Raw genomic sequence first — 27,229 nt, 5'->3', positions numbered from 1 at the left:
TTAATATACAATTTGGTATTGGGTATCAATCAGGATTACGCAAAATAAAATACCATCACTAATATTATAGAATTTAATTAGGGTACATACAAACATTTTGTAATGTTGGAGTATAATGATCAAACTAATAAGCACTTTTGAATAGCTAGTGACAATTTTTTAGTGTAAGTAGCTTTTCATTTGATTTACTAAAGAATAAGATGTTGGAGAGGAGCCTTAGTCATAAATATATAAAGCATAGTGTTAGTAGTTGCTTTTATAAAAATACATGTATCTATTTACTCTAAATATAAATATTTGACAACAAAACATAATCTCATAAAAAATTACTCTCAATCAATACTGCTTTTTGTCTCTCTCTCTCTCTCTCGAGTTAATATTGAATACTAGCGGGTTACAATGGTAGACTCCTCTCTTACACATTTATTATAACTAACAGTCATTCTCTGATCTTGTTTTCATCTTATGTATAGTTTAAATCGATTAAAACATTCCATAACTTTTAAGTATTCTCTATAATAAAGGAAATCACACTGATATTTCGAAAGCCAACAAAACAAACATAAGCATCCACTAATAAGTGTTAGCGAAAAACAACGTAGTAAAACCGGTTAACGGGCGTCACCGGTCCGACCGTGACGTGCGACGTGCCTGCGACTCCATATTTACAACGGATACTCACTAACATCGACGGCCGCGAACTTCACCACCCGAGCGCGAGCGCGACTCGACCGGTCCGTTCGGATCCGACGGCGCGCCGAGATAAATAATAATACATAGACTACCGTAATGCCTAACGAACGAACATTAAATAGTTTCATCTACCGAGGTCCGTACGCGGTGCAGCGTTTCGCTCGGGAGGCGGCGGGCGGTCGCTCGGGGCGCGGGGGTGCGCGGCGGGGCGCGGGGGCGCGCTCCTACCTACGCTCGGGCAGCGCGCGCGCCGCCGCCCCCGCTCCCACCGCCTCCTGCAACACCGGCGGCGGTCAGACGGGGCGCGGGCGCGTGGGCACGGCGGGCGGGTCAGGCGGCGCAGGTACCTTGGTGCGCGGCTGGGGCTTGGCTCGCGGCGGTGGTTGAGCGGGCGGCGGCGCGCGACGCGCCTCGGCTTCGCATGGCGCAGGCGCGGGTGCGGGGGCGGGTGCGGGAGCAGGCGCACGGGGTGCGGGAGGCGGAGGGGCGGGTGCCACTCGGCCTAGCGATGAAAGCATTAGCCCTCGCAGGAGCGTCGCGCGAGACTCCGTCTCCTCGGGATCGGTTCCGTTCGTAGCGCCTGTATAAGATATTATTGCAAGTTAGTAAAATAATTTCCAGATTTATCATCATATACCAAAATAGTTTCCTATATTATTATAGGAAAATTAGATAGGTCATATGAAAAAATAAAACATAAATCACCGAGGAATCCGGCGAGAAGGAACTGCGAATCAGCAGCTTCAGGTTGCGGAGGCGGGTGAGCTGTGGGCTGGGGGGCAGGCGGAGGCGCACTGGCGCAGCTCGAAGACGCCGCTGCTGGCCGCCGAGGCAGCCGTTCTAACTGTTGTCGAGCAGCCTTTAAATTGTTTAAAATCATTATGATTTTTTATTATTGTTGGTTCAGAGCAGCGATATATGAATACACTTACAGTGGCCTGCTGTCGCTCGAGCTGAAGCTGCATCTGTAGTTGCTGCAGCTGGCTCGGCGTTCCAGGCTGCGCACCGCGTCGCACGCCCGACAGCTGCGACAACAGCTCCGCAATGGGGTCAACGACCGCGTCGCGCGACGACGGCGACAGCGACGAAATGCCGCCGCTCGTGCTAAACGACATGTAGCGATACACACACGCTTTGAGTTACATACCATGAGAGAGTCACACCTAATGTACATTTTCATCTAAGCACAGGAGTAATTGAAAACATACTGCGCATTTAAAAAGAACGATTAATTATATGAAGTCAGATTATTTAACAATACATCGTGTCACATCCAAAAACTATTAATTATATTCCCAGATCCAAGAACGATGTAGAAAAACCAATGTAGTAGATGTCGAGTGAGAAATATTAGTACCTGAATTGCATGTTGGTTCGACGAGCGCGACTCACGCCGCGGCCAGAGGGCGGCATACGACGCACGCCACCGTGTCGGATACCGCTAGGCTCATCGTATGGTATGGTTAAGGAATCATGTTATAATAATTCAAGTGGCATACCTAATACATGACATACTAAGAAATACAAATACCTAATATATACTTATAGAGGAAAGAGTGAGAGAAAGGGCTACCTAATGGATAAGTAGTATAGTATCATGGTATCATTAAGGAATCATGTAATGATAAAAGCGGTATACCTAATACATATTAGATGTACATACACATTTTAACATACTTTTACTTGGTGGTAGGGCTTTGTGCAAGCCCATCTGGGTTGGTACCACCCACTCGCCAGATATTCTACCGCCAAAAAGTGGTAATCAGTAATGTTATGTTCTGGTTTGAAGGGTGAGTGAGCCAGTGTAACTACAGGCACAAGACATAACATCTTAGTTCACAAGATTGGTGGCTCATAGGCAATGTTAGGAATGATGAAAATTTTTTAGATTGCCAATGTTTATGGGCGGTGGTGACCAATTACCCTCAGGTGTCCCATTTGATCAGCCGTCAATCTATACCATAAAATGAAAAATAAATAATTAAATATTGATTGTTCCTTTTTATGTTTTTTTTTATTACTAACTACTAACTTTTGGAAGAAAGGGTTAGCGAAGAAGCTACCTAATGAGAAGTGGTTACTGTTAGCCCAGCTATCATATCATTCTGACAATGATAGGAATAGATAGGAATTTTTAATGTTGTAAATGCCTTTCTTATTGTGAGACCTATGATATCTCTTGTGGATTTTATTGAACTGGTTCATTGAAAAAGGCAAAATGGAGGTCCTATTAGTTTACAAGTATATATCACTACCAAAAAAAACACACACTGGGCACACACCATTGTAAATGAACAGATCTATAAAATTACTGATAATTATTAATATTTAGATGGTATATATATTGAATTGTATGTATAGCCCTACCAGCAGTGCAATTTTGCCATCACTAATCATGTCTTTCATTTATTTCATATTTTGAAAAGGATATCAGAAAAGATATTAGATCTCGAGGTCCAGTTCGGTGTTCAAGTGTAAGGTGGCCCGCAAAGTCATCGGTCACAAAATTTGGTTCTCCACCAGGCATAGATGCACACACTGGACACACTACCTATAAGTTGACACAGTGTATTAGTTCCTATGATTTACATTTAAATCATACATGAAGAAAATAAAAAAAATAAAATACTTTATATTTATATACGGAGTTGTTATGTATGATTATTTATAGATCTTAGGTTAATATTTTGACTAAAATCGAATCATTAAATATATATATAGGAGTAACAAAAAAAAAACCTGGAATAGTTGTTTAGCTCAACTTACAGCAAGTGTAGTATCTGCATGTTCTGCAGTGACATGTTCCATGAGAGCTGCATCTGTGAAGCCCATGCGATTGCAAAATGGACATGTGTAGGCTTGTGGCTGTTCCAAAGTAAGTGTTTCTCCACCATAGTACAAGTCTGCAATAACATATAAACAAATATTCAAAATAGTGCTTTTTTAAAATTTATAAAATAATACAAATATTCAAAATTTTAAAAGTATAATGAAAGTAATTAGTATATTTTATTTATGTTAAAATGTTTAGATTAATTGGATAATTGAAAACATAACATAAACATGCTAATTATGGTTATATTTATATTTCTTAAAAAAACATTATGAGTTGAATATAAATTAATAAAAATATACAATTTCTTATACTTTTTTTAATAGATCATTAATTAAAATGTTATCTTTTCATTTCTAGATGTATTTGCAGAATATATGTTCATACTCATTTTAAGTTGATAACATGAACTATCTGTTACTATGAATAATGTATTTATTACAATTACTTGCATTTTTACTAAAATTTTTGTTTATTAGTGGGTTAAGTAATATTTTGAAACATGAAATATTCCTGTCTTCCTTTCATCAAAACCAAATTAGTAACAGGTGAATTCAACTCCAGTAATTAGTGTTTGTAAAAAAATTGGGAGAGAAAAATCTTAAATCTAACACTATTTTAATCTTGTCACAACCGGATCGCATAAATTTCTCATATAAAAAATGTAGGCCAATTGTCTTACGTTGAGTCAGAAATAAATAAAATCTCACCAAAGTCACTTCTGGAAAGAATACATTGCATGGGATGCTCTGTTGTATGTTGGTTTGTTGTTGCGCCAGACTCATAACAAGCGGCACATAAGTCGTAATCGATGCATATCAAACATTTGTATCGTCGTCCTCTAAAGTTATTTTTCAAACAAGAATCACAGCTGACTCCTGTAATTGTTAATATAATATTAAATAGATATTCTTACTTCTTTCGCGTAAAATGAAGACGATCACACGTGAAAAAATATCATGATCGTAATTGTTAAATGTTTATAATTTTAGCAAAGAAATTTGTGGTGACAAAAGCATCGCACAAATTTTTGATTATCATTACCCACCTTCATGGCGATTCATTTTCGCCACAAAATGTCGCCGAAATAATCACTTCTTGGCACCAGAATTACTGCTACTGAATGAGGTATTTGTATTACTAATCTAAAATAAGTAGCACAACATATAATACACTAAAATACAAGACTTTTAACAAAAATTTCCAAGCAAACCTAACCCAACCAGGCCATAATGACGTCACATAATGGCCGTGTGTTGACAGATTAAAGAAGAATCATGAATTGTACAATATCTAACTATTACAAAATAGTCTCAAATTTACTTATCACAAATTAAAATTTAATATTCATAATAGCTCACAAAGTAGTTTAGATCATTACGTTATTATTTGTCACAAACATTGGTATAAATATCAACCAGAAATGCCTCTGTATTTGTTTTATATTTTTATTTTTGTTGATATTTTAAAGTTATTATTTTATACGTGGTAAAATAATATGTATTTGTATAAACTATGCATAATAACAAAAAACACCCATGATATCATTCAAAATAAAAAAAAAATACAACATGCCAATTCGTAATAATAATCTTTTAAACCTATATAATCAAATTTTAACAGTCAAATTGTCAGTTGTCAATTGTTATTAAGATTTACTTACAAATATAGTGTGAGAAGAAGGTATTTTTAACAAACTTCATTATTCTTGGTTTTAAATTGTAATAGTATTGATATTTCAAGACTGTAATTGTGTTCTTAAATCCTTCATATCACTACAGGAAACTATCAACCTTTTAATAGTAACGACTAACAAAGGAATAATATTGTCCTGAAATTTGACGGTATTTTGCGCGGGAACTTGATTTGTAATGAAAAACTTCGTTAGCTATTTTTACTCATAAGCTAAACTAGTTGATTATTATAATTAGTTTAGGGGTAAACCTTAAACTTTACAACAATGGCAGACGCATTAGAACATTTGGTCGTTGATGGTAATGAAGTATTAGAAATGAAGTTAGGTAAGTTAACCTTGCATCTTTTATATTAAAATATAATGATGTTTTGCTCAAAAAGTTCTCTTTTATAGTCAGATCAGTAGCAGATATAGAAAATGACGATACCAGTTTTGGTCCTGATATGTGTCATCAAGTTTTTGGAGAGAATGAAAACATTTTTGGGTACACTGACTTAAAAATAAAACTGTACTATAGTGCTGGAAATCTAAAGACTTACCTTGGAATATTATACTCAGACATGGTAAGTTTATTATCAATGCTGGGACGTCCTCCGTTCTTAAGGATCCAGGATGGAGCTAATTCCGCTACATGTTATTATGATTCAGTGCGTGTTGGGTAACATTCTCGCACAAAATGCAACAAGAATGTTATTTGATAACTAAATATGCAAAATGCTTTTTAAGAATTAGAGAAATTTAAAAGGTAATGATAGCAAATCTATTGCATGATTCAGTTATAAAATAAATAAAGCTCACTGTTAAAGCCTAATATAGGCAAAACTAATGTTTTAAATGATTTTGTGGTATATAAATTTACAAAAATGTAATATCTGTAAAAGAATCTTAATCAAGTTTGCACAGGCATTATAATATATTAAGTACCTAGGGTACTGAGCTTCGTCTTTGATGTTATATAAAGTTGTTTTTGTGAAAATTATCTGAGATATTTATATATATATATATAGTTTAAAAGGACCCCATCTAAATACAAAGTTTTAGCCAAATCATTGAAGTAATTTTCAAGATATATGAAATGAATATATATAAAATAATATGTCATTTAATATAAGATTTAAAGATATAAATAACAAATTGTTTTTGGAATACAATTAACTACGTTATTATGTTTATAATTTCAATGTACAGATAGAACCAAAGAAGTCAGGAGGTCTTAAAGCGGATGATATTGAAGGAGCTTTAAAGAATGTGTTGGCACCTGGATATGTCACCAATTTGGATGTCTTTGTCTCTTTGCTAGAGAAGGATAAACTGTTTACTCCTCAAGGAGAACTAATTAACTCATTTACAATCACACCATGTAAGTATCAATGTAATTTTAAAAGTTGCACAGTTAATAAAATAATTTATTTTCATACAGAATATACAAAATTTACATGTTTGTAATAATCAGTAAAAAAGTTAGAACACTTAGAATATGTATAACTTCTTATATGTTTTGCTGTTTATTCTAGGGAAAAAGAAGGGGTTTGATGTCATGACAATATATGAAAATTTCATGTTTGTAGCTTGTAATTTGTTTTACAATTGCTCAATTTATTAAAAATATATTATCATAATATATACCTTCTAGATGATGGTGGTGAGTCAAGAACATTTGAGGTTTATTATTGTGAGACATCTACACCAGGGTTCTTAAGTTACCATGAAAGACTACAGACATTTTTGTTATGGTATGTCGATGCTGCCTCCTTCATAGATGTAGATGATGACCTATGGACTTTCTTCACAGTGTGAGTTCTTTGGCAATATATAATATATAGATTTATGCTTGTTGCCATATTCTTGTTCCAAAACTCCATAAAACTCATATATATAAAGATAGTAAAATTTTACTTAAGTGGTGCCAATGAAAACACTCAAATGGAACAGAAATGGCTTATAAATATGTTCATTTGGGCTCGGCAGATTCGAAAAATACCGCAGCAGCGAAGGCAGTACGCGGTATGCGACGGCAGCGTACACAACGGTGTACCGCTACTACGCATACCCACAGCACACGCGCCCACGCATCTCGCAGGTGCTCACCCTGCCGCCTTTTAGAAAAATGGGCATTTGTGCTCATTTGCTACAGGTACTTTGATCTACTCTTATTACTTCAACATGAACATTTTGATTTGATTTGAGACAATAATGTATTAAATTTTGTAAGTTTCAGAACTAAATATATAACTTTTGCAGGCCATCTATTCACACTATATAATTCAACCAGAGGTGGTAGATATTACAGTAGAAGATCCATCTAAAGACTTTCAGAGAATAAGAGACTATGTGGACTCAAAGTATTGTGAATCTCTTCCAGCATTCCATCCTTCAAAGTTAACTCAGGGGTCTGTATCATAACATTTTCAGACATATGATATTATGGAGTAATTTTTGTCATAAAATATTCATTTTATTTCTTTTAGTTTTTCTGAGGAAATGGCAAAACAAGCGTGCAGCAAATTTAAAATAAACAAAAAGCAAGCAAGACGTATTTACGAAATACTTCGTTTGAAAAACACTAACTTGTCTGATAAAACTGCTTACCTAAATTATAGATTAGATGTTAAAAATAGGCTCAATGCTCCGTTTCAGGTAAGTTTATTTACTAAGTCACATTTCTATCTTATAATCCATATATTATATTAAATTGCTAGATATAATTCCATAGAAAAAAAAATTAGAAATGAAGAAACTAGAGAAAGTTTTAAAACCGGAGGAGTTCGCCGCAACGCTGAATTCGAGTGGCCTGGCTGAAACTCAGGCGCGACTCTCCGCACACTACTTGGCGCTGGAGGCCGACTACCGTCGCGTCGTTCACCGCCTGGAGCACGACTAGTACACCGGCGGACAAGCGAACCGCGATAAATATTAACAATAACTTGTCAATTTTACTAAATGTCGTCGGAAAAAGTTTTATAAAACCAAATTTTAATTTAGAATGATTTTGGTAAAAACGTTTTTTCTAAATCATTATACTGTAGATTTTTTCCTTTGTAATTTTATGTTAATTGTGACTTAAGAAGATATGAAGAATGTTGTACACTACATAGCATTCATGGTAACACTATTTGCTTGCGTAAATTCTGATTATTAACTATTCCCTAAAATACTCTTCATTTTCGTTTTTATATTTGTTAATACATGATTAAAATAGATCACTTGAATTTTTTTTTTTATATTTGTAAAAAAATATTCAGTCGGGCAAAACAAAAGTAGGCACTGTTATAAATTGTTGATTGTTCTTTGGTTTAAAACCAAAATTTGTGTTGTTTCTAATTGGTTAATTGTTATATAAGTTATTAGTGTCTCGTAATTTGATGTCAAACAAATGTTTATACACATTAAATAATACCCAATTAATACAATAATAGAATTGAATGTAAAATTACACTTTCAAATAAATTGTTTGGCTACATTGTTATTATTTTTTCATCTATTTTATATAGCAAAATGAATTATTTTTGTTCCTAATTTAATTGACAAAATGTAGTATTGGCTAAAAAAGCAAAGGTCCATCACAAGATAATTAAAGAAAAGACAATTTCGATCTCATATTTTTATTTTGATTTTATATAAAAATAAGCAGGCTTTAAGTGAGATCCTTAGACAACTAAAAACATGACGATTTATTTGTAGAAAAGTCTAAAATCTTACGACGAATTAAAGTAACAAATATCATACCAACACTCGCGAGCTACATTAAGTATTGCTTTTTGAGGTAGAACTCCTCTCATTGTTATTTAAACGACGACATTAATTTTTTAAACGATAATTCTTACGATAAGGCTTAGATTGTGGCACTTAATTATTTTTTTTAAATCATAGCCAAATTACTGAATCATTTATTTTATGGAAGGATAGAAATGGATTTTTTTTTTTATCGGAAGTTCAGTTTATTAGTAAAATTACATGTATAATCCTCTTGGAATATTCCAAGGTTAGTCAGAATATTTAACAATATATTAGGACTGAAGTCGATTGTACTGACGTTTAATCGTTCTAAACCGATTTGTAATTAAAGCTCTGTATATTCTCTCCATAATCTCTGAAGGTTTAACAATTTTCAGTACCTTCGTTGCTTGTTTCAACATTTTGTAAAAACTCTCAGTGAGATCTCGAAACTCCGTCTGTGACGTAATACATTTCACCAAACCACTCGCTATGTTCATCTAAGTACCTAGAAAAGTTAAAGAAGATATTTTCATGTGTAAATATCCAATGTCATTTAAAAAAAGATATATTCAGGCACTTTTAAAAATAAATTTTATGTAATTGTATAAAAATAGATTTGCAGAAGATTAGATTATTACGGATTTATATTTAATATTATAAGTTGTTCATTATAGTACTCTCACTCCAAGGGCAAAAGTGACCACTTTCGATCAAGTGGAAATAAATAATAAAATGCTAAGAACTTATATTAAAAGTAGAGTTGAACTTTGATGCTGTTATATTAATAACCATTTATTTTGATTATTACCAAGATTATTATATAAATTATTTCCTTTCCTTACATAATTGCCTGTTATGAAAAGTGTGCAATTCTTAATGTATTTCAAAATTATACACAATCCTTTAATATATTTAGTATATATATTTAATAATAATATTATATTTAATACATTTAGTAATTGAAGGATATATTTCTTATTTTTTTTTCACATATACAATGGAAAGGAAGGTATATTTGCTTTTATAGAAGTCGAAGAGCTGTATAAAACAGGGTGAGTATTATGTTAGTTTCTGATAGAATAATGAAAAAAAAAAGAACAAAACAATAATATCATATACTCACTGTACAAACATATCTATATGTTTTAAAATAAGTTTCAACTTGAAATCAGGCATTTGTGTCGCATTAAGAAAATCTGGGAGTTTTACTGTAAAAAGAATTGAATACATTTTTAAAACATTCTGAAAAGATAAGTAATTAACACTGAAAAAATCTATTGAAAGATCACCAAAAAGTCTCGCTAGATGAATCGCTCCATAAACTCTGCAAGGTAGGTGTTCGGTATCTTCTCGAGGTACAATTTGCCACTTCGCTACCTAGAATTATAAATAATTTTTAGCCAAATTTTAAGAAAATGTCTTAGTTTTTAACATTTTAAAAAGTATACATTGTAATTGAAACACTATTTTCTCGTTTTCTCTAGTCTTCACAGTGTCTATCCAAATATAAACCATTGATGGTAACGGTATGTTACACACAATATAACTGGTAGCAGAGCCGGAGTTAAGGGTCTAGCCCTAGCCCCTAGGGCCACAAACGAGTGGAGACCCTTGAGCACCAGAGGAGTAGAGGCTCTAATTATTATTTTACAAATTAATTTGATTGAATGATTAGATTTTCATTTCAGTCAGTCAAGATTTTCAATAGTATGTTTACTCTTTTATTTTAAAAGAGTAATTAATAATATTATTATAATTTGACTACATATATCTAAATAAATATTTAATTAAAATTGTTAACTCGTCGGAATCTCTATTGTGGGGGCCCTTCTCTTGTGGAGGCTCCAGGGAACTTGCCCTTCCCTACCATAAAACTGACCCTGACTGGTAGTTTGAGACGACATTTATTTTAAGTTTATAAATGAACGGCTCCAAGACGTGTCACTGCCGGGCAGAGTTCATGTCGCCTAGGAGTGCAGCTGGGTGCTGCTCAAAATTGAATCGGTGTACGTATGAAGTACCTTGTCCAGCAGCTGCGACAGCGGGTTCCGGGCGGGAGGCGCGGGGGGCGCGGGCGGCGGGCGCGCCCAGCGCTCTCCCAGCGACGAGCCGCTGCTGCCCGCGCTGCGGACAACACACGTGTAACGACCGGCTCGAGTGAGTGACTGAGTGAGTCATTAGGGCTCATCGATTTACTTTCAAAAAGCTCTACCTCGACGAGAGTGTTTCGAAAGTCCGCTGCTCTCCTGTTGAGGTAGAAGGCGCCGGCTCTTCGTTTTCCGACTGCGATACAGCAGATTTGTGAGATCGTAACCTGTTAAATTAGTTATATTTTACAAACTATTTCATTTAAACTATATGTACGTACATTAAAATATATGTTTGTTTACGTATTTTAGATACTATTCGTAATTTATTACGTAAAGAGGTAAATATAAAATTAATTATTAGTTTTAAATCTTGAAACATTTTTCGCACATCTTAACGATTTGTACAATTTATTTTAATGACATTACTGAGTAGTTACAGAACAATTAGCCCCCAAACCGCGCTGAAGAGGCGTGGGATAATAAGCACTCTTAATAAGCAATCTTTCTTCATAAGAGGAAAGAAAATCTTTGTCCACTAGTGGGACATATACAGGCTGTTATTTGTTTTATAGACTAATCTGTATCGTAACTCTAATAAACAATAAGTCAACACGCATGACCTCCTTGCGAGACTGCGCCTGGGCGCCGCTCGCGGGGAGCGCCTGACTCGTGTCTCTCCATCCGCCTTTTCCTCCTCTTCCGCGTCCACCTCCCCTTCTGCCTCTGCTTCTGCTTCTGCTTCCGTTTCTGCAGCCGTCTCAGCTTCAGCCTCTGCTTCCACCTCTCTATCCGCTTCCCGATCTGCTTCTGCATCTCTCTTTCTTTCCTTTTCTGTCTCGTTATTTTCATGGGATGGTTCTAAATGATCATAATTGGAGCAGATTTTATAATAATTATATGCATATCACACGGAGTGTAAAGAATGGTGCGATAACTAGAAAAGTATCTAAATTATATAAAAATCATTATTTTTAAATTGAATCTTATCTTTTAATCTTACTTGTACTTTAGCTTTGCGTATTTTGAATTAATTGGAGTTAACACCAAAACTAAATTGTTCTGACCATTTCCATTCTCTCCGTGCACGGGGTCGGGAGGAAGATGAGAATATTCTGGAATCTTGGGACTTTTCATGTCTTCTTCTGCTGTGGCTTCGTCTTGAGACACATCTTGCATTTCCTCTTCTTCTAGATCTTCATCCTCTGGTTCAGTTTTTATGTCAGGTCTGGTGATGATTAATAGTCAAAGCTTAAAGTGATTTTTTAATTAATAGTCCATTCATTGAAGACATAAAACGGCTTTCACAATAAAACATCAAGGAAAGTTCAATTTGGTAGATTATATTAGTTTGGGTTTGAAATAATTTTCCGAGTTTGCGATGATATAAAAGAATACTTATAAAATAAGTTTTACTACAAAATATTCAACTAAAACAAACAAGTCATGCGACGGGGTATCAAAAAATCTATAAGCGACTTACTCATCAATATATTGTCCACATATTTCATAATATTGGTCGAGTTCTTGTTTGTATAGTAAATGACCCCGCAAAATAAAATCAAAGTACACTCGTAATCCATCTGCCACTTCTCGAAGTAAATTTAATCTGAAAAACAAAAATATACATTAAAAATATTTATTTATAGTAATTGGTACGTATGGTTCTGTAAAACTATGTTGGATGCCTATAGGACTAAAGTTTATAAGTGGGATGCTGACTTCACACACGTTAACCTATTTAATCTTATAACATATTTTTTGATACTTAAGGGCCAGAAGTCCATCTTAGAATAATATTTTTGTTTCTTTTGTCACTACATTTAATATTAAACAAGTTTATATTTTATGTATCAATGTGTGTGATATGCAGTTAAAGGTGCTCTATATTCAGAGATGGCATACTGAGTGAACGGGTAAATGTGTCATTGTATCAAGAATATTGCGAATCAAGGCGCGGGTCGAATTTAAAATTTGTTCCGATTTAATAGAAGTATTACGACTAAATCGACGTAACTTCATTTAAGTAAATAACAATGCTCTGCGTATGTGTAACTACGCTAACTCTCAGTTTTAAATACTTTACTTTAAATATACAATTAAATACATTAGTTTAAAAAATATTTATTATTGTTATTAACAATACCATATTTGCAACAAACGAATAAAGTAATTTTATATTTCTATATCTTTACATAGTATAAAACAAAGTCGCTTTCTCTGTCCCTATGTCCCTTTGTACGCTTAAATCTTTAAAACTACGCAATGGATTTTGATGCGGTTTTTTTTAATAGATAGAGTGATTCGAGAGGAAGGTTTTGTATATAATACATAGACAATATAGTTCAGTACCATTGATAATTTTAAAAGTTTCTAATATGATGTCGTAAATTTATACATTTTTTGCGCTTACATTGTAAACGATGGCTGAACCCTACTAGATAGATCAAAATAATGTACTACAGAATTGTACACTTCAAAAATGTATACAAAAAAGTCCGCGATGGTATATGTCTATCTGTTAGTGATAACCCACAATAACATTTTTTTGTCATTTATTTTTTACCATAAATATTGGCTAATTTTCGAAACGATTTTAACCTATACAGCATTAATCCTTATCCAATGAAATACCTTAAATACATTGTTAATTTAATATTGATCTATATGGCCCTTTACAGCATATGATTTAAATGAATATTTTCGAAGATATTACAGATTCAAAAATTGCGGAACGTAGCGTTTGCGGTGGTACCGGCCGGCCGGGGCGGCGGGAGCGTGCTATAGGTGCGTCGGAGGCCGCGGTTCTCCCTGTAGCACTTTGAATTTAGCAGCGATTGGACGCGGTTATTATCGGAGCTCTCTAGCGAGGGAAATAACAATCCATACTTCCATACTAATATTATAAATGCGAAAGTAACTCTGTCTGTCTGTCTGTCTCGCTTTCACCCCAAAACTACTGGTCCGGTTTAAATGAAATTTGGTACAAAATAGTCTAGAGCCTGAGAAAGGACATAGGCTACTTTTTATTTGGAAAAAAGTGCTGTAAAGGTTGTAAGTTGTTGAAAGTATTGTCATGTATAGAATTTTTAGAACTAGAAGCATAAAACTTATATCTCTTACACCCACTCGGGAGGGAATTTTGGATATTGTACCCCTAAATGGGTGAAATAGGGGTTGAACGTTCGTATGGAATTTTTTAAGTTAGAAGCATGAAACTTTATTTATGGGCTACTGATTAAAAATGAGTAGATACGTATTTAAGCGTTTCTTGATATTTTACGCCTAAAGGGAAAAAGTAGGGGTTGACATTTCGTATACAGGTTAGTCTGGAAGTCCGTCATTTTTAAGTTAGAAGCATGAAATTTTATTTTCAGGCTACCGATTAAAAATGAGTTGATTCGCATTTAAGCGGTTCTGGATATTCTACCCAAAGGGCTGAAATACACACCAATGTGGTATACAAAGAGGTATTACATTAACGTAACATTTTTAGTTAATTTGTAGATATATTCATATTCTACGCGGGCAAAGCCACGGGTAACAGCTAGTTAAATAAATAAAATTTCATCGTCAATTTCAAATATGTGTGTATTTAGAATTTAAAATGCAGCCATTAATTTTAAAGTTTTAAATATGTTTTAAAATTTTAAAATAATAATAAATATTTGTACTGTAGAAAATAAAATAAATGATTTTCCTCATAGAAAGAAGTTGGAAAAATATAGTTATTAGTGCCGTATATAAAGTAGATTTCGAATTCTAAATTTCGTAAAGGTTTAATTTCATTCTAAAAAATTTTTAGTTCAGTGGTGAAATCATCAAAAATTTACGTACATTGACGTAAATTATCGGCAAATGCTTAAAGACGGTAACTTACTTTATTTTTCTCCGACCATTCAAAATTTTCGAGTTACAAAGGTTGTAAAATCAAATATATTCGAGATTTATGGAGGTAAAATATGTACAGAAATGGCTCGGAGAGATGTATGTATGTCGACGTAATGTGGACGTAATTTGGGTCTCAAAGGGAATCGAACAATACATTTTGCCGAGTCGTCGAGGTTCTAGTGTCGCAACGAATACGCACCGGCACGAGACGTCCAGCATGTCGGGCTTGTGCGGCGGGTCGTGGCGCGCGCGCGGCGGGTTCCAGGCGCCGGCGCGCGCGAACCACTTCACGAACGACTCGAGGATCTGCGCCGCGCACGGCACGGCCGGCAGCCGCGACACGCGCCCGCGCTTCACCACCAGGTGGTAGTCGAACGTCAGCCGGTCTCTGGAATTCCAACACATTTTTTATGTGAATGCCGATGTCCCAGTGATGCCAACTTGAGGTGATTCCCCACAAATTTGGGGGGAATCGAGATGTACAGGTGATTTTAGGGTTTAAATTAACAAAAGATTGGTAGAAAAACTAAAACTATTGTATGAAAGGAATATGAGGAAGAAGAAAAAGAATTGTATGCAAATAAAAGTTATGAAAAATAAAATTGAGGAAAGTAAAGTTAAGAAACAAAACATAAAAATTGTTTCATTACATTTTTTTTACAATCATTTGAAATTCCTCTTAAAAAGGGTGTACAATTAAAACATCATTGGTTTTAATCGACATTTAGCCCTATTTAGGAGAATATCAAGATGGTTCTAGGTGATACAATCTGTAGGAGCTGGCATCAGTGTTGCAGAACTATCGATAGTTGACCTCGAAAACTATTCAGTATATCGATAGTATCGTTTTGATCAATACTATCGATAGCTCTCCGCGAGCAATCCTATTGATTACGGTAATACTATAGATACTATCGATAGTATCGCAAGTTCTTTGTAAACAATACTATTGTATATTGTATGAGTTTCTTGCCGGTTCTTCTCGATAGAATCTACATTCCGAACCGGTGGTTGCTTTACATTAAATAGTTTGTTAAATGACGATTCAAAAGTGCTTGTAAAAGCCTACTTGTAATGGTTTTAGCAATACTATCTATAGTATTGCTCATGGAGAGCTATCGATACTATCGATACTGTTTATAATATTGACACGTGACAATACTATCGCTAACACCTTAACTATCGATAGTCTATCGATATGTAACACTAGTTGGCATCACTGCGATGACCAACTTGCAGTCTTACACCGTGATGACACACGGCATGACGCTCTCTTTTGCCGTCATGTTCTCTCCGCCGCCACGCTGCACTACCTTTTTGTATATACCTACCTACTATGTACCTCGTTCCTATATATTATAATAAAAAGAAAATTATATGTAATTTTAATTTATTAACGAAACTATGCTTATATTTATTTTATTTCTAATTATTTATTTATTCAGATATTCTACCGCCAAACAGCAGTACTCAAGTATTGTTGTGTTCCGGTTTGAAGGGTGAGTGAGCCAGTGTATCTACAGGCACAAGGGACGTAACATCTTAGTTCCCAAGGTTGGTGGCGCATTGGTGAAGTAAGGAATGGTTAATATTTCTTATCATAAAAAAAATTAACAATAAATTTCAATATGAATGAATCTGACGTCTATGGAACCGTTTTGAAATGCTAGAAAAATGTAAATGAAATCTCTGCTGGGCTTGTAAGCTACATCTATTGAAAATTTTTGGAAAGGAAAAAGTTGGACGTCTCATGAAAATGAATCTCTTCACAGAAAATTTTCTTCATAGTTCTTCAATTGTAAAAATTGTCCCGGGATCCTAGACTCTATTATGGTTAGTCGTTTTATTTAAGTATAATTAATAAAAAATAATTGTAATCATAATCTGTGATAAAAACAACGATTGTAAAAACATAAATATACCAAAATTATCAACTATAATATAATTTAAATATATATATTTTTAAATCTTTAGTACTAAAGTATAATTTTCTATTTTTCACATTTTTACAACTTACTTCTAGATGGCGCTGTAAATAGTAGCGCCATCTAGAAATTCGCAATTTAACCTAAACGTAACGATAGATGGCGCTTGTTTGTAAATTTTTAGGAAATACGTTTTTTTAGAAATATTATTTGATAAATAATGCATAATAGTAATTATGCGTTATAATTACTATTATGCATTATAAAATGTTAATTTGTGCTATAATCTTGAAATGCTTATTTAATCTTTTTTATTTATAATAATAGTATTTAACCAATACTGTCTGAATCACGCTATCAAAGTTTTCTAACTGCTTAGTATATAAGCAAAATTCAAAGGTAAGAATCTTGTGTCTATTGAAAGGAGAGACGGTTAGCACTCCCCTTGACAAGGATGGAACACAATAAAATGGTGAAGGCACTACTTTACCACATTTTTTTTATTATTCTCATTGTTATATTTTATGTTAAGCTCTAAATATTTTTTCTACTTTTTATTTAAAATAATTTATCATTGATTATGGGTCAAGCAACAAAAAATATTAAATTACCTGAGAGCAGATGGCAGTACTATACTTGCTCTACCAGTATGAGAGTTTGGGGGAGAATTAGGCTGTGCACTAGACCCAGAACCAGACGAAGAGTCTGTATCTCCTGTTTCACCTTCTGTAGTAATAGAGAAACACAACTATATCATAATTTACCAATATAAACTATTATACCAATTATTATGTTTTAATGAATATATTATATATGAAAACTATGTTAATTATTTATAAGTAATTATTGCTAGATAGATAAAACTATGATATAGTTATAATATTTATAATGAAGTTGATAGTTGAGAATAATTATGATGAAGTACAGAAGATCATTTAAGCAAGTTATTTATAAATACCATATATTATATTAAAATTAATCATTACCATCTGGCTGAGTACTAGTGGAAGAGCCATCATCGCTAAAGCCATGTCTTGCTCTTTTAGTAGGACCAGAAGTTGAATTTGTACTATTACCCTTCTTGCGTTCCCGCCTATATAAGTATGCTCCTCTGAAACATTAATTTTATTAATTTACAGTTTTGTATCTTTTGTAAAAATTTGATAAAATGTATAGTTCCACACATTTACTATTTTATTTAATAAAAATATTAATTACAGTTGTAGTTGTGATTTTTCTGCAAGATCTCGCTGGAGCTGTCGGTTTTCTTCAGTATCTTTTAAGACAAAGTCTTCACTTACACAGCGATCCCAAGAGGAATTCCAACCCTGGAAATGTATTAGATATTCCACAGTACGCCGTCCACGCTTGTCTTTGCTTTCAATTACTTCTAAAACCTATAAATGGATTGGGGTGATGAAAAAGATATATACAAATGTTAATAATTTTATGAGAAAATCGGTATATTCCTAAGAACAAATATTTTTATAACATGATAGTTAAAATTATACTCTCGTAAAAATAAACAAACCTTGGAATCATATAAAACTTTAGCTTTTGTAGGATCAGGTTCATAACATAATACACGTTCTCCTTCGCTAAATTTATATCGGACGCCTCTTGTTGAGACCATTACTGGGTTTTACTTATTTGAAATAGCACTATGATGATCCAAATTTGCACAACATTTATCACAGAACCGGCAACATGACTTTGAATCGAAAAACACGGGTAATAAACGAACAATTCATAACAAGACACACCCCGTTTGTTAAATGATTGTTATTAAAGTAATAGTATGAGACTGTTCCGAACTTATTGTACTACAGGATTATTAATATCATAATTTGTTTCGGTGTTTACTTAATAGATAAAATTATCAATGAATTGGCTTCTTGTATACAAATTTCGCGTAAACAAATCGCTTGAACCTTGAGGAATACAGATAATAATAAATTGACGTTCAAAAACTTGAACATTTTTTAAGTAAATAAAAAAATAATTAAAAATAATGATGATTAATATTATTAATGTTTATATGTTAATAATAAACATTCAGTAATCATAACAATACTTTTCCTACAACAATAGGTAAGGGTAAGGTAACTAAGGCTACCTTTAATATAGTATATTATATAAGTTTGGCGCCAATTTTTATTTATATTATGCTTTTAATTTTTTTGTACTTAGGCATAGTAAAAAATAGCGTGGAGGATAATTACTATATAAGTTCTATTTGTAACGAATTTGAATAGCTAAATAGCTAATAATATACCTTGCAAATCCTGCAAAATTGAACTTAAATGGAATTGTATAAAGTAAAATATTGATGATTAAACTATTGCGTTTTTTATATAATGTAGTGGTCATTTCTTATGGATTAGACTTGTCACAGTTATTTTTAATGAGCGAAAATAAATCATACTTAATATGGATGGAAGGTGAATAATGGTTTGACAAAAGTTTTAACTTAAAACGTTTTGTCAAACCATTGACTTATATGTATTCAATGTTTCAGAGTTCAAACAGATGCTGATGCACGTGTTATATTTCCTGAATCTAATATTTATTGATATTATGTGACTATTTATTCGGTTATATATATAGTATATGTATGTATTATGTAATTATTAATTAAAAACAGATGTAAGTATTAGAGACATGTCGAGTAATGAGTAGAGGAAAACTAATGAAAACACATAGCATAAATTAAAATAATATATTTAATATAATCCTTGACTACCAAATTTTTCTAAAATTGGACAAAAGCTAGGTTCTAGTTATAGTAGCCATATTGAAATGAGTAAGCGGGGCAAAGGTGTTTGCATGAATGGAATTGCGCAAGCGCCTGGCTGTCCCAGTCCGAAGTCGTGGGAACTAGATAAATATCAAGGTTGTGAATATGCGATGTCAACCACCTACTGATGATTGTCGAAAATAATATTAAATGTACTCTTTTGTCATGGCATTATATTTATTAGAAATACTGAATAGTCATTTTTTAGAATTTTATTATTAATAATAATGTATAACTATTTTATTTAATGGTCAATGGTAGTGGAAGTCTTATAATGAATCTGTATAATTATAATAAATTAACCTTCTGCGACCTCATAACATTTCCTTTGGCAGATGTTAACTTTTAATTGACCTTTTTATGGTGTCAAGTAAATAAATTATGTGTTTATAATTAAGTATTTACCTATCTAGTAAAGACGACAAACTATTCATTAAAATAAATAAACGTGTAAGAAGAGTGTAATAAAACGTATTAAATTGATGGTAAAATAATTTATTTAACTTATCCTAATGAGAGGCATTACATCTTAAAACTCCACTTGTAGTTACAATTATGCGATGCTACTACACTGCATAAGTTTTTGGCATATATTTAGTGGTGGTAGTAAGGAGAAGAGTATGAGATAGCAGGGGCAGCAATTTTCGCTATTGGGGCGGCGTGTACAACGGGGGCAGCGGCGTAGGCTACAGGGGCAGCATGGACGTATGGGCTCACTACTTTAGCGACGGGGGCGGCGTAGGCGACGGGGGCAGCTTTAACAGCCAAAGGCTCTTTGTGCACGACTGCGTTGAATCCATTGTGGGGGTCAGCAGTGTAGTCAACGGTACGCTTGGTGCCATCGGGGTCAACAACGGAGTAGGAACCTTGTACAACATCGCCATCTCTGGTTTCATGTTGGGATTTGGAGTCACCAGTAAGACCGTCTTGCACATCATAGGCGAAGCTGTATTGGGGATGAGGATCGTATTCTTCGACGGCAACTTTGGCTACGGGAGCGACTGCAGCGTATTTTGCTACAGGGGCAGCATAGGCCACGGGGGCGGTGTGGTAGACTGGAGCAGCTGCGTGGTATGCTGGAGCTGCAGAGTATGCGAAGGGAGCTGCTGGAAGTAAACCAGCGCTAGCAGCTGCCACGAAGCAAGCGAGAACGATGAACTGAAAATTAAAAACAATTATTCTCTGTCCACTTCAATGAATATCTCATTGAACTCCGTCAGGGGAATTTGTGTGTTGAAATACCTTGAATGCCATTGTGCTGGTTTGATGTGAGGATGTGGAATGATAGTTGATGGGGAGTGAATAGAGCTTTTATACCGCCGGCGATGGCTCACCCTTTCACTCGTTGGAGTCGCTCTGACGTTGCGCGACCCTGATGTCTAGCCCTGGGGGCGTTTATCCACTCCTGTGTGATGTCAAAAAATGTTGTGTGATGCCAAGTTTGTGATTGTTTATTCCCCTAGACTTCCTTAAATAATTATTCCGATGAACATGTGATGGTAAAACTACGATAGGGTTTGGTTTCAAGATGCACGTAGTTTAAATATTATGCGTATGTATATACAAACTAATCTATATAGATCAGTTTGTCTCGTACTCATAGATAAGCGTAAAGGGTTACAATTTCAATTTATTTCACTGTATTGTTTATATAAAAATGGAATGTTTGTAATTTTTAGTAATTCATCATATCAATACAGTATAATTACAAAGAATATTACTAAATTTTAATCAAATAATTATAAAAAAGACTGTCAGAATTTTATCGCTACTTCATTTATATAATGCTAGGTCATTTCACTTAGTATATACTATATTTTTATGCGAATCAAAAAAAGCCGAGTTTTTGTTCCTTTGAAATTGTGAAGATGACATTGATCTATATTTCTAAGCTGACCTAGCATGATTAGAGAACTAGAACTGGTACCGATACTTGAATAATAAATGCCCACATTTTACGACGCTTATGTAACCGGACGCGTGATAGAACACTTTCTTTAGTTATACTCGAAAATTCCATTTGCGATTGTTTCTTTTTGAGAACCTTAGACTGAACAAATATTTAATAATAATAACATGTACAAGCCGAGATGGCCCAGTGGTTAGAACGCGTGCATCTTAACCGATGATTTCGGGTTCAAACCCAGGCAGGCACCACTGAATTTTCATGTGCTTAATTTGTGTTTATAATTCATCTCGTGCTCGGCGGTGAAGGAAAACATCGTGAGGAAACCTGCATGTGTCTAATTTCAACGAAATTCTGCCACATGTGTATTCCACCAACCCGCATTGGAGCAGCGTGGTGGAATATGCTCCATACCTTCTCCTCAACGGGAGAGGAGGCCTTAGCCCAGCAGTGGGAAATTTACAGGCTGATTATTATGTACATGTACATGTGTATTAAATCGTACGTTTAAGATTTGATAAAAAAGGTAATTGATATAATTTAGGTAAAATAAATATGTTTATAAATATATAAGTACATATATAATTCAACATTACTATTAGTTTAGAGAACATAGGTAGGTATAGATGTTTGTGTTGCAAACTTTGAATCGGAGCATGCGCATGACCCAGGTCATAAATACACAAAGAAAAGCTCAGTGAACATATTATAAGCTATTTATCGGTCACGACATTGCGCTACACGACGTAAATATTGTCATACACAATAATTCCTTTGAATAAAAAATATTATGTATTTTACTTTATCTTATAAATGTCACAAATATTGAAAATTGAATAAAAAGCTTTAAATCTTTTCATTAATCATTAAATGTTGAATGTTAAGACTTAAGATCCTGGTGGGTTGCGCTACTTACACTGACATAGCTAACGTAAATGAGCCAATTTCTGTAGCTTATTAAAATATTTTTTTAAATAAATTTTATGCTCCACCAAATAAAAATAAAAACTAGATATGTTAAAAAAAATATACGTCATTAAATTTATGAACAATTATTTTCGATTGATTTGTCTAAAAGAAGCTAATATATTATATGTATTAAGTATGTATTAATTTATTTGTGTAACTTTTTCTATGAAGTTTAGTATTTTGATTTAAAAAAAATCATTTTTTATTAGTAATAAATTGGATAACACTATTTTATGTAAGTATAGTTAAACGTAATATAAATATTAAAAACCTAGAAAATAAAGAAACATATACGTATCTAAATCTACTCTTTAGATTTTGAATATTTTTAAAAATACATATTTACGAGGTTATGTTGGTCATTTTGACATTTATGAATTTCTATACATTAGTCATTCACCGAATGAAGATATTGAATGATTCGGAGCTAGCCTCCATACCGTTTGAAACAATAAGGGGCACAACCTTGGCACTTGGTATTATACGTAGGTAGTATACAGAGTAGTTATACGCAAATAAAGAAGGTACATTAAAAAAAGTTAAATATACAAATAATATTAAAAATATATTTAATGTGAATTTATTAATAAAAAAAACTACATAATTATAATCCACCTTATTTTAAAACTTCAAAAAATATTGTGTAGAAAATTATATTTTTTAGAATTATATTTTTCTTGTTGTATAGTCAGTCTGTAATAGAGTAGTCAGTCCGTATAATGTAAATTATATTAATGTACTTAAGCATTATTATACTTATTAATAATACCGTCCTTAATTAATCTGTGCATAAAGTTAAGCATAGCAACTTATACTCGTTGATCACCCACATTGGCCAGCGCGAGCGCTCTGTGAGAGTCTTAATGTAAGAGATTTAATCGCAGACATTGTGAAATCGATATAGAATATTGTTCTTGTTTCATATAGTCTGGTACTATGAATTTAAAAATAAAATATTTCAAATGTACGCAAGCCATTCAAATAATAATGATGAATTGCTGTAATAAAATCTACTAAAGCTATATATTTATATTATATACCTATATGAATACCTTTAGTAAATTTTATGTACCGATAAATATTACCGAAGTTAATTACCGATGATCATATGCTAGGAGCTTAGGTACATTTAAGTGGTTTTAAAGCTAACGGTGATAAGAATATAAAAATATAATTTACTCTTAAATTGAAAGAATGAAAACTAATTAATTAACTATTTATAATTAGCTCATCTTCCAATCCAATCTTATCAAATTAGGTCTAAAAATCAGCATTTAAGTCATTTGAGTTCCACTTGGGTGAAACCGGGTCGTTTCTGTATAGTCAATAGTATTAATTACATTAAATTTTATGTCGTATAATAATAATTTTAAAAGAAAATTAGATTTTTTACCAACATAAGCGGAAGATGTTTTTAAAAAAAATAGTACTAACATAACACTATTACAGAAATATATTTCATAACCTGTTTCTTAAAATATTTGTATATAGGAGACTAAATCCATACTTATAGGTTTTTTCTTTCAACCATACATAATATCGCTATGATCAACTAAATCTACAATAGTCGTAACCTTTTATGCTTAATTTAATTTAATAATACGATTAATAACGTGTATTCAAATATGATTAAATGAGCTTATTGTGAATTGTAATTATATTTTCTACTGAATATAATAAAATAAATAGATAATAATATTTTTAACAGATTCTAATTCTAGGACATACATATTCTCAGTACCTACAAAGACTAATCTGATTACAAAAATCCAACGTGAACATTCGAATATACGTTTTATTTTGCACTTTTTTTACTCGTTTCGAGATTTTTATAAAAGTAATCATCCTTCTTTTTAAGGTTAATATCTTTTTCATAGGCGTTACAATTTTTTTTATAGCTGCAGCTTAAGGTGCATTTACTTTGAATGCTTAATGCTTGTTTTCACATTTGTGCTCTGTTATTGAAATAAATAAGATGTAATAGCAAGTATGTATTTGTTCTGGCTTAGTACTGTTACAAGGTAAAGGCTAATAAAAGGGCCGGCTTAAATCCATTTCCACACTGTCTTTTTAATTAAAACTTTTTAAAGATACGTATGAAAAATACTCTTAGGTTAGTCACTAATCACTATTTGACAATTTGTTGCCATCTTTTGATAATTTAGCCATTTATTTTGCAATTTATTTTTAATTTTAGGATGGTCGGTTAACGAAGACCATTGAAATAATGAGTTAATTTATTTTCTCCATAGAGTACAAAAGTAAATCTTATCAGCAACTATTAATAATAATTCAATCAAAAATATTAAATAATTATCACATCCATTATGCGGAAACTGATGCCTAAAAAAGGTACATTATGTGCATCAGGTTATCAGACCTCAATCCGCAATTGCTACAATATTATTTGTACGATATGTATTTAAATATTTAACTTTGTAAAGCTAAATTTATAAAGGATATTAACGAAAAGGCTAAGTAAGGTAAGTAGTAATAGAATAAAAGGCATCGGTACTTAGTAGTAGATTTGACATTTATATTGTTAAGTATAAAGGATGAACAACATTAAAAAAAGTGTTTGTTAAATTACTTTAAGTTAATTAATTAGTTAACCTTACTAAAAGCCAGATTTTTTATACCTATATGTGTCATTAAATAAAAAAAGGCATTTAAATAAGGATCACCCAAAAATAATAAATAAGAATGTGAATAATTTAAAAACAAAATATTATCTATGATTTTAAGGAATATAATCATTCATAATTTCGTTGAGTAGGTTTTAAATTCGATTAGTCTTACAACTTTTTTTATTAAAATATAAATGGCAGTAAAAAGTTTAACATTTAAGATTTGTACGACTTAAAGTGTGTAAATGCCCTTAATGATAACATATGCGTCGCTGACGGCGCGTACGTAACTGGAATTCATAAGTCTAAAAGGTCGCCAGACGCAAAGGTAATATCGAGAACATATCGAATTTATCCGAGTGAATGCAGAACAGGCGAAATTGCATCAGCTATATCCAATTTACAGTTTCCAAATTTAAAATAAGGGATATTAAAAAATTATATGATATAAAACTTTAATTATATGACATTTGAAGGGTAAATATTCAGTTAATTTTGCTATAAAGTTAATTCGTTTCTAAGTACATTTTATTAACAAGATTACGTTAATATTGGAGTAGCGCCGACCTTACTGAGTTGTCTGCCACTGCAAATGGATCTGACCCATATACCTACAGTATTCTACAAAATTAATATCTTTATTAACGATATTTAAGTAATAGTAACATACAATATATTCGCGCAATGTGGTCTTCCCTTGTTGAGTTGATCTATTGGCTATTTTATAAGGTGTTATTCCTGAAGCCCTGAGTATGTGTATGTATGAGTATTTCCCTGTCTTTACCAGGGACTTTATTTAACTGGCCTGCCAGCAAAACAAAGGCCGGATTTAGAAAGTTGGTATTATTTTTACCTACCTATGTATCTACTAAATAATTCTAAAAGTGTTAAAATAATTGAATGGAAATATATAATGAATACATGGGAATTAAGCAACAATATTTTAGACATAAAGATCCGTCCAAAAATAGTGCCTTTTTTAAATTATCTTAGAGAAAGAATTGAAAATAATATATATCTTCTTGTCTCATCTACCTTATACAAAATTTTATGTTTGGGCTTAGAAGGCAGTTTAAGCTGTACGTTATCTGTCTGATAGTCCATCAGATTAATTTAATTAAATACATTATAATTAACATTCACTTACACATTTATTAAAGAGAGAAGCATAATCATATTCAATATAAGGATAATTGCAATCGCCTATTATTGATGGACATCATTTTAAAATTAATGTCTTTTATCTTTATAGCTGGGTCGAGTTGGCTTAGTGGTGTAAAACCGGGTTGGATTCTGGATTAATGGCACCATTGAAGTTTTATGTGGCTAATTGTGTTTATAATTTATATCGTGTTCGGCGGTGCGTTTTAAGGTAAGGCAAACATCGAAAGAAACATGTCGGATAAAAATATGCCACGTATGTATTCACCCACTCACATTAGAACAACGAAAAATGAAACGTGGTTCCAAACAATATTAAAAAAGTAAAAGCTGCCTATGCCCAGCAAAGGAACATAAACATGCGGTTTAACTTTATCTTTATTTAAAAAATATTGGACAACGGACGGGCGGATGAAATTAAATTAAATGTATAATCTATTTTAATAGATAACACACGTCTAGTAGAAATGTGAAGGTAAATCTGAAACTAGTTCCATAGTGCATGTAGTATAATGTCAGTGCCTGATATTATTAAAACGGGTTTACAGAGGCCGTTAGAAAAGTAACGCCGGGTGCGAAACGTAAATTAACCGTGTAAATGGTTTAAACGGTTTAACATTTTGTCATTTTTTTTTAATAAGTAATGCTGTCATTAAAAAAGATTATAATTTTGTTAAGGTCGTTTTAAATACCTTCACTTAAAGCCTTAACTTAAAGCCTTTTAAAACTAATGGCACCTACCCATAACTCTTTTTATTAAATTGTTGGTACTTGTTAGTTATTTAATGTTTCGAAAGTATTTTGACTTCATTAACTTGTACATGTGGTTGCTATTGCTATAATTTGAAAACACACTTAATTAGTAACTATTGACAAACATAACTGCAATTTGGGGCGAAGAGATAGAAATTTATCTGTTATTCCATC

The 27,229-nt window shown here is 32.9% G+C and overlaps 5 protein-coding genes and 1 non-coding gene across 10 annotated transcripts in view; 3 read left to right on the top strand and 3 right to left on the bottom strand.

The window, feature by feature from the left end:
- The window catches only part of LOC113401560 (pseudouridine-5'-phosphatase-like), a 159,434-nt gene that overhangs the window by 11,043 nt on the left and 121,162 nt on the right, over nucleotides 1–27,229 (top strand). The window lies entirely within an intron of this gene.
- Nucleotides 60–4,793, bottom strand: LOC113401564 (E3 ubiquitin-protein ligase KCMF1). 5 transcript variants are annotated; one of them, XM_064218130.1, is made up of 9 exons: nucleotides 4,575–4,793; nucleotides 4,237–4,404; nucleotides 3,460–3,596; nucleotides 3,125–3,244; nucleotides 2,051–2,145; nucleotides 1,626–1,806; nucleotides 1,399–1,552; nucleotides 1,041–1,273; nucleotides 60–968 (listed from the first exon to the last, which is right to left on the bottom strand). In XM_064218130.1, the coding sequence occupies exons 1-9, from the start codon at nucleotides 4,588–4,590 to the stop codon at nucleotides 918–920; spliced, it is 1,155 nt and encodes a 384-aa protein (XP_064074200.1). In that variant the 5' UTR covers nucleotides 4,591–4,793; the 3' UTR covers nucleotides 60–917. The 5 variants fall into 5 exon arrangements, with proteins under 5 accessions (XP_064074200.1, XP_026497303.1, XP_026497305.1 ...); XM_026641518.2 differs by having other exon boundaries at nucleotides 60–1,273; XM_026641520.2 differs by having other exon boundaries at nucleotides 60–1,273; nucleotides 1,399–1,537.
- Nucleotides 5,154–8,686, top strand: LOC113401609 (histone acetyltransferase type B catalytic subunit). Its single transcript, XM_026641585.2, has 8 exons — nucleotides 5,154–5,547; nucleotides 5,616–5,785; nucleotides 6,411–6,582; nucleotides 6,856–7,015; nucleotides 7,191–7,356; nucleotides 7,464–7,612; nucleotides 7,691–7,859; nucleotides 7,936–8,686. The coding sequence occupies exons 1-8, from the start codon at nucleotides 5,487–5,489 to the stop codon at nucleotides 8,101–8,103; spliced, it is 1,215 nt and encodes a 404-aa protein (XP_026497370.1). The 5' UTR covers nucleotides 5,154–5,486; the 3' UTR covers nucleotides 8,104–8,686.
- On the bottom strand, nucleotides 8,816–18,772 carry LOC113401608 (protein male-specific lethal-3). Its single transcript, XM_026641584.2, has 13 exons — nucleotides 18,374–18,772; nucleotides 18,061–18,239; nucleotides 17,829–17,953; nucleotides 17,454–17,568; nucleotides 15,117–15,305; nucleotides 12,510–12,635; nucleotides 12,094–12,254; nucleotides 11,650–11,887; nucleotides 11,152–11,253; nucleotides 10,961–11,063; nucleotides 10,229–10,316; nucleotides 10,063–10,147; nucleotides 8,816–9,444 (listed from the first exon to the last, which is right to left on the bottom strand). Exons 1-13 carry the CDS (start codon nucleotides 18,473–18,475, stop codon nucleotides 9,372–9,374), a joined length of 1,686 nt encoding a protein of 561 aa, XP_026497369.2. The 5' UTR covers nucleotides 18,476–18,772; the 3' UTR covers nucleotides 8,816–9,371.
- Nucleotides 17,253–17,343, top strand: LOC113401725 (U6atac minor spliceosomal RNA). Its single transcript, XR_003369164.1, has one exon. It is a non-coding gene; the product is annotated as a U6atac minor spliceosomal RNA (small nuclear RNA).
- Nucleotides 20,119–21,057, bottom strand: LOC113401610 (larval cuticle protein A2B-like). Its single transcript, XM_026641586.2, has 2 exons — nucleotides 20,882–21,057; nucleotides 20,119–20,797 (listed from the first exon to the last, which is right to left on the bottom strand). Exons 1-2 carry the CDS (start codon nucleotides 20,891–20,893, stop codon nucleotides 20,234–20,236), a joined length of 576 nt encoding a protein of 191 aa, XP_026497371.1. The 5' UTR covers nucleotides 20,894–21,057; the 3' UTR covers nucleotides 20,119–20,233.

The sequence above is a fragment of the Vanessa tameamea genome, chromosome 20 (assembly GCF_037043105.1).
Source record: "Vanessa tameamea isolate UH-Manoa-2023 chromosome 20, ilVanTame1 primary haplotype, whole genome shotgun sequence".
Taxonomy (NCBI): Eukaryota; Metazoa; Arthropoda; class Insecta; order Lepidoptera; family Nymphalidae; genus Vanessa; species Vanessa tameamea.
This window is presented reverse-complemented; position numbering and strand designations above follow the sequence as displayed.

What these genes read in the sequence shown, in the direction of transcription:
- LOC113401609 (XM_026641585.2), top strand. Translation starts at nt 5,487, where the DNA reads ATGGCAGACGCATTAGAACATTTGGTCGTTGATGGTAATGAAGTATTA. An exon ending in CCTTCAAAGTTAACTCAGGG is followed by an intron (nt 7,613 to 7,690) that starts GTCTGTATCATA and finishes TATTTCTTTTAG; the next exon opens with TTTTTCTGAGGAAATGGCAA. An exon ending in GGCTCAATGCTCCGTTTCAG is followed by an intron (nt 7,860 to 7,935) that starts GTAAGTTTATTT and finishes ATAATTCCATAG; the next exon opens with AAAAAAAAATTAGAAATGAA.
- LOC113401608 (XM_026641584.2), bottom strand. Translation starts at nt 18,475, where the DNA reads ATGGTCTCAACAAGAGGCGTCCGATATAAATTTAGCGAAGGAGAACGT. An exon ending in CACTAGTACTCAGCCAGATG is followed by an intron (nt 17,569 to 17,828) that starts GTAATGATTAAT and finishes CTATTACTACAG; the next exon opens with AAGGTGAAACAGGAGATACA. An exon ending in GTACTGCCATCTGCTCTCAG is followed by an intron (nt 15,306 to 17,453) that starts GTAATTTAATAT and finishes TTGGAATTCCAG; the next exon opens with AGACCGGCTGACGTTCGACT.
- LOC113401564 (XM_026641518.2), bottom strand. An exon ending in ATGCAGATACTACACTTGCT is followed by an intron (nt 3,245 to 3,459) that starts GTAAGTTGAGCT and finishes GTCAACTTATAG; the next exon opens with GTAGTGTGTCCAGTGTGTGC. An exon ending in CGAACCAACATGCAATTCAG is followed by an intron (nt 1,807 to 2,050) that starts GTACTAATATTT and finishes GTATCGCTACAT; the next exon opens with GTCGTTTAGCACGAGCGGCG.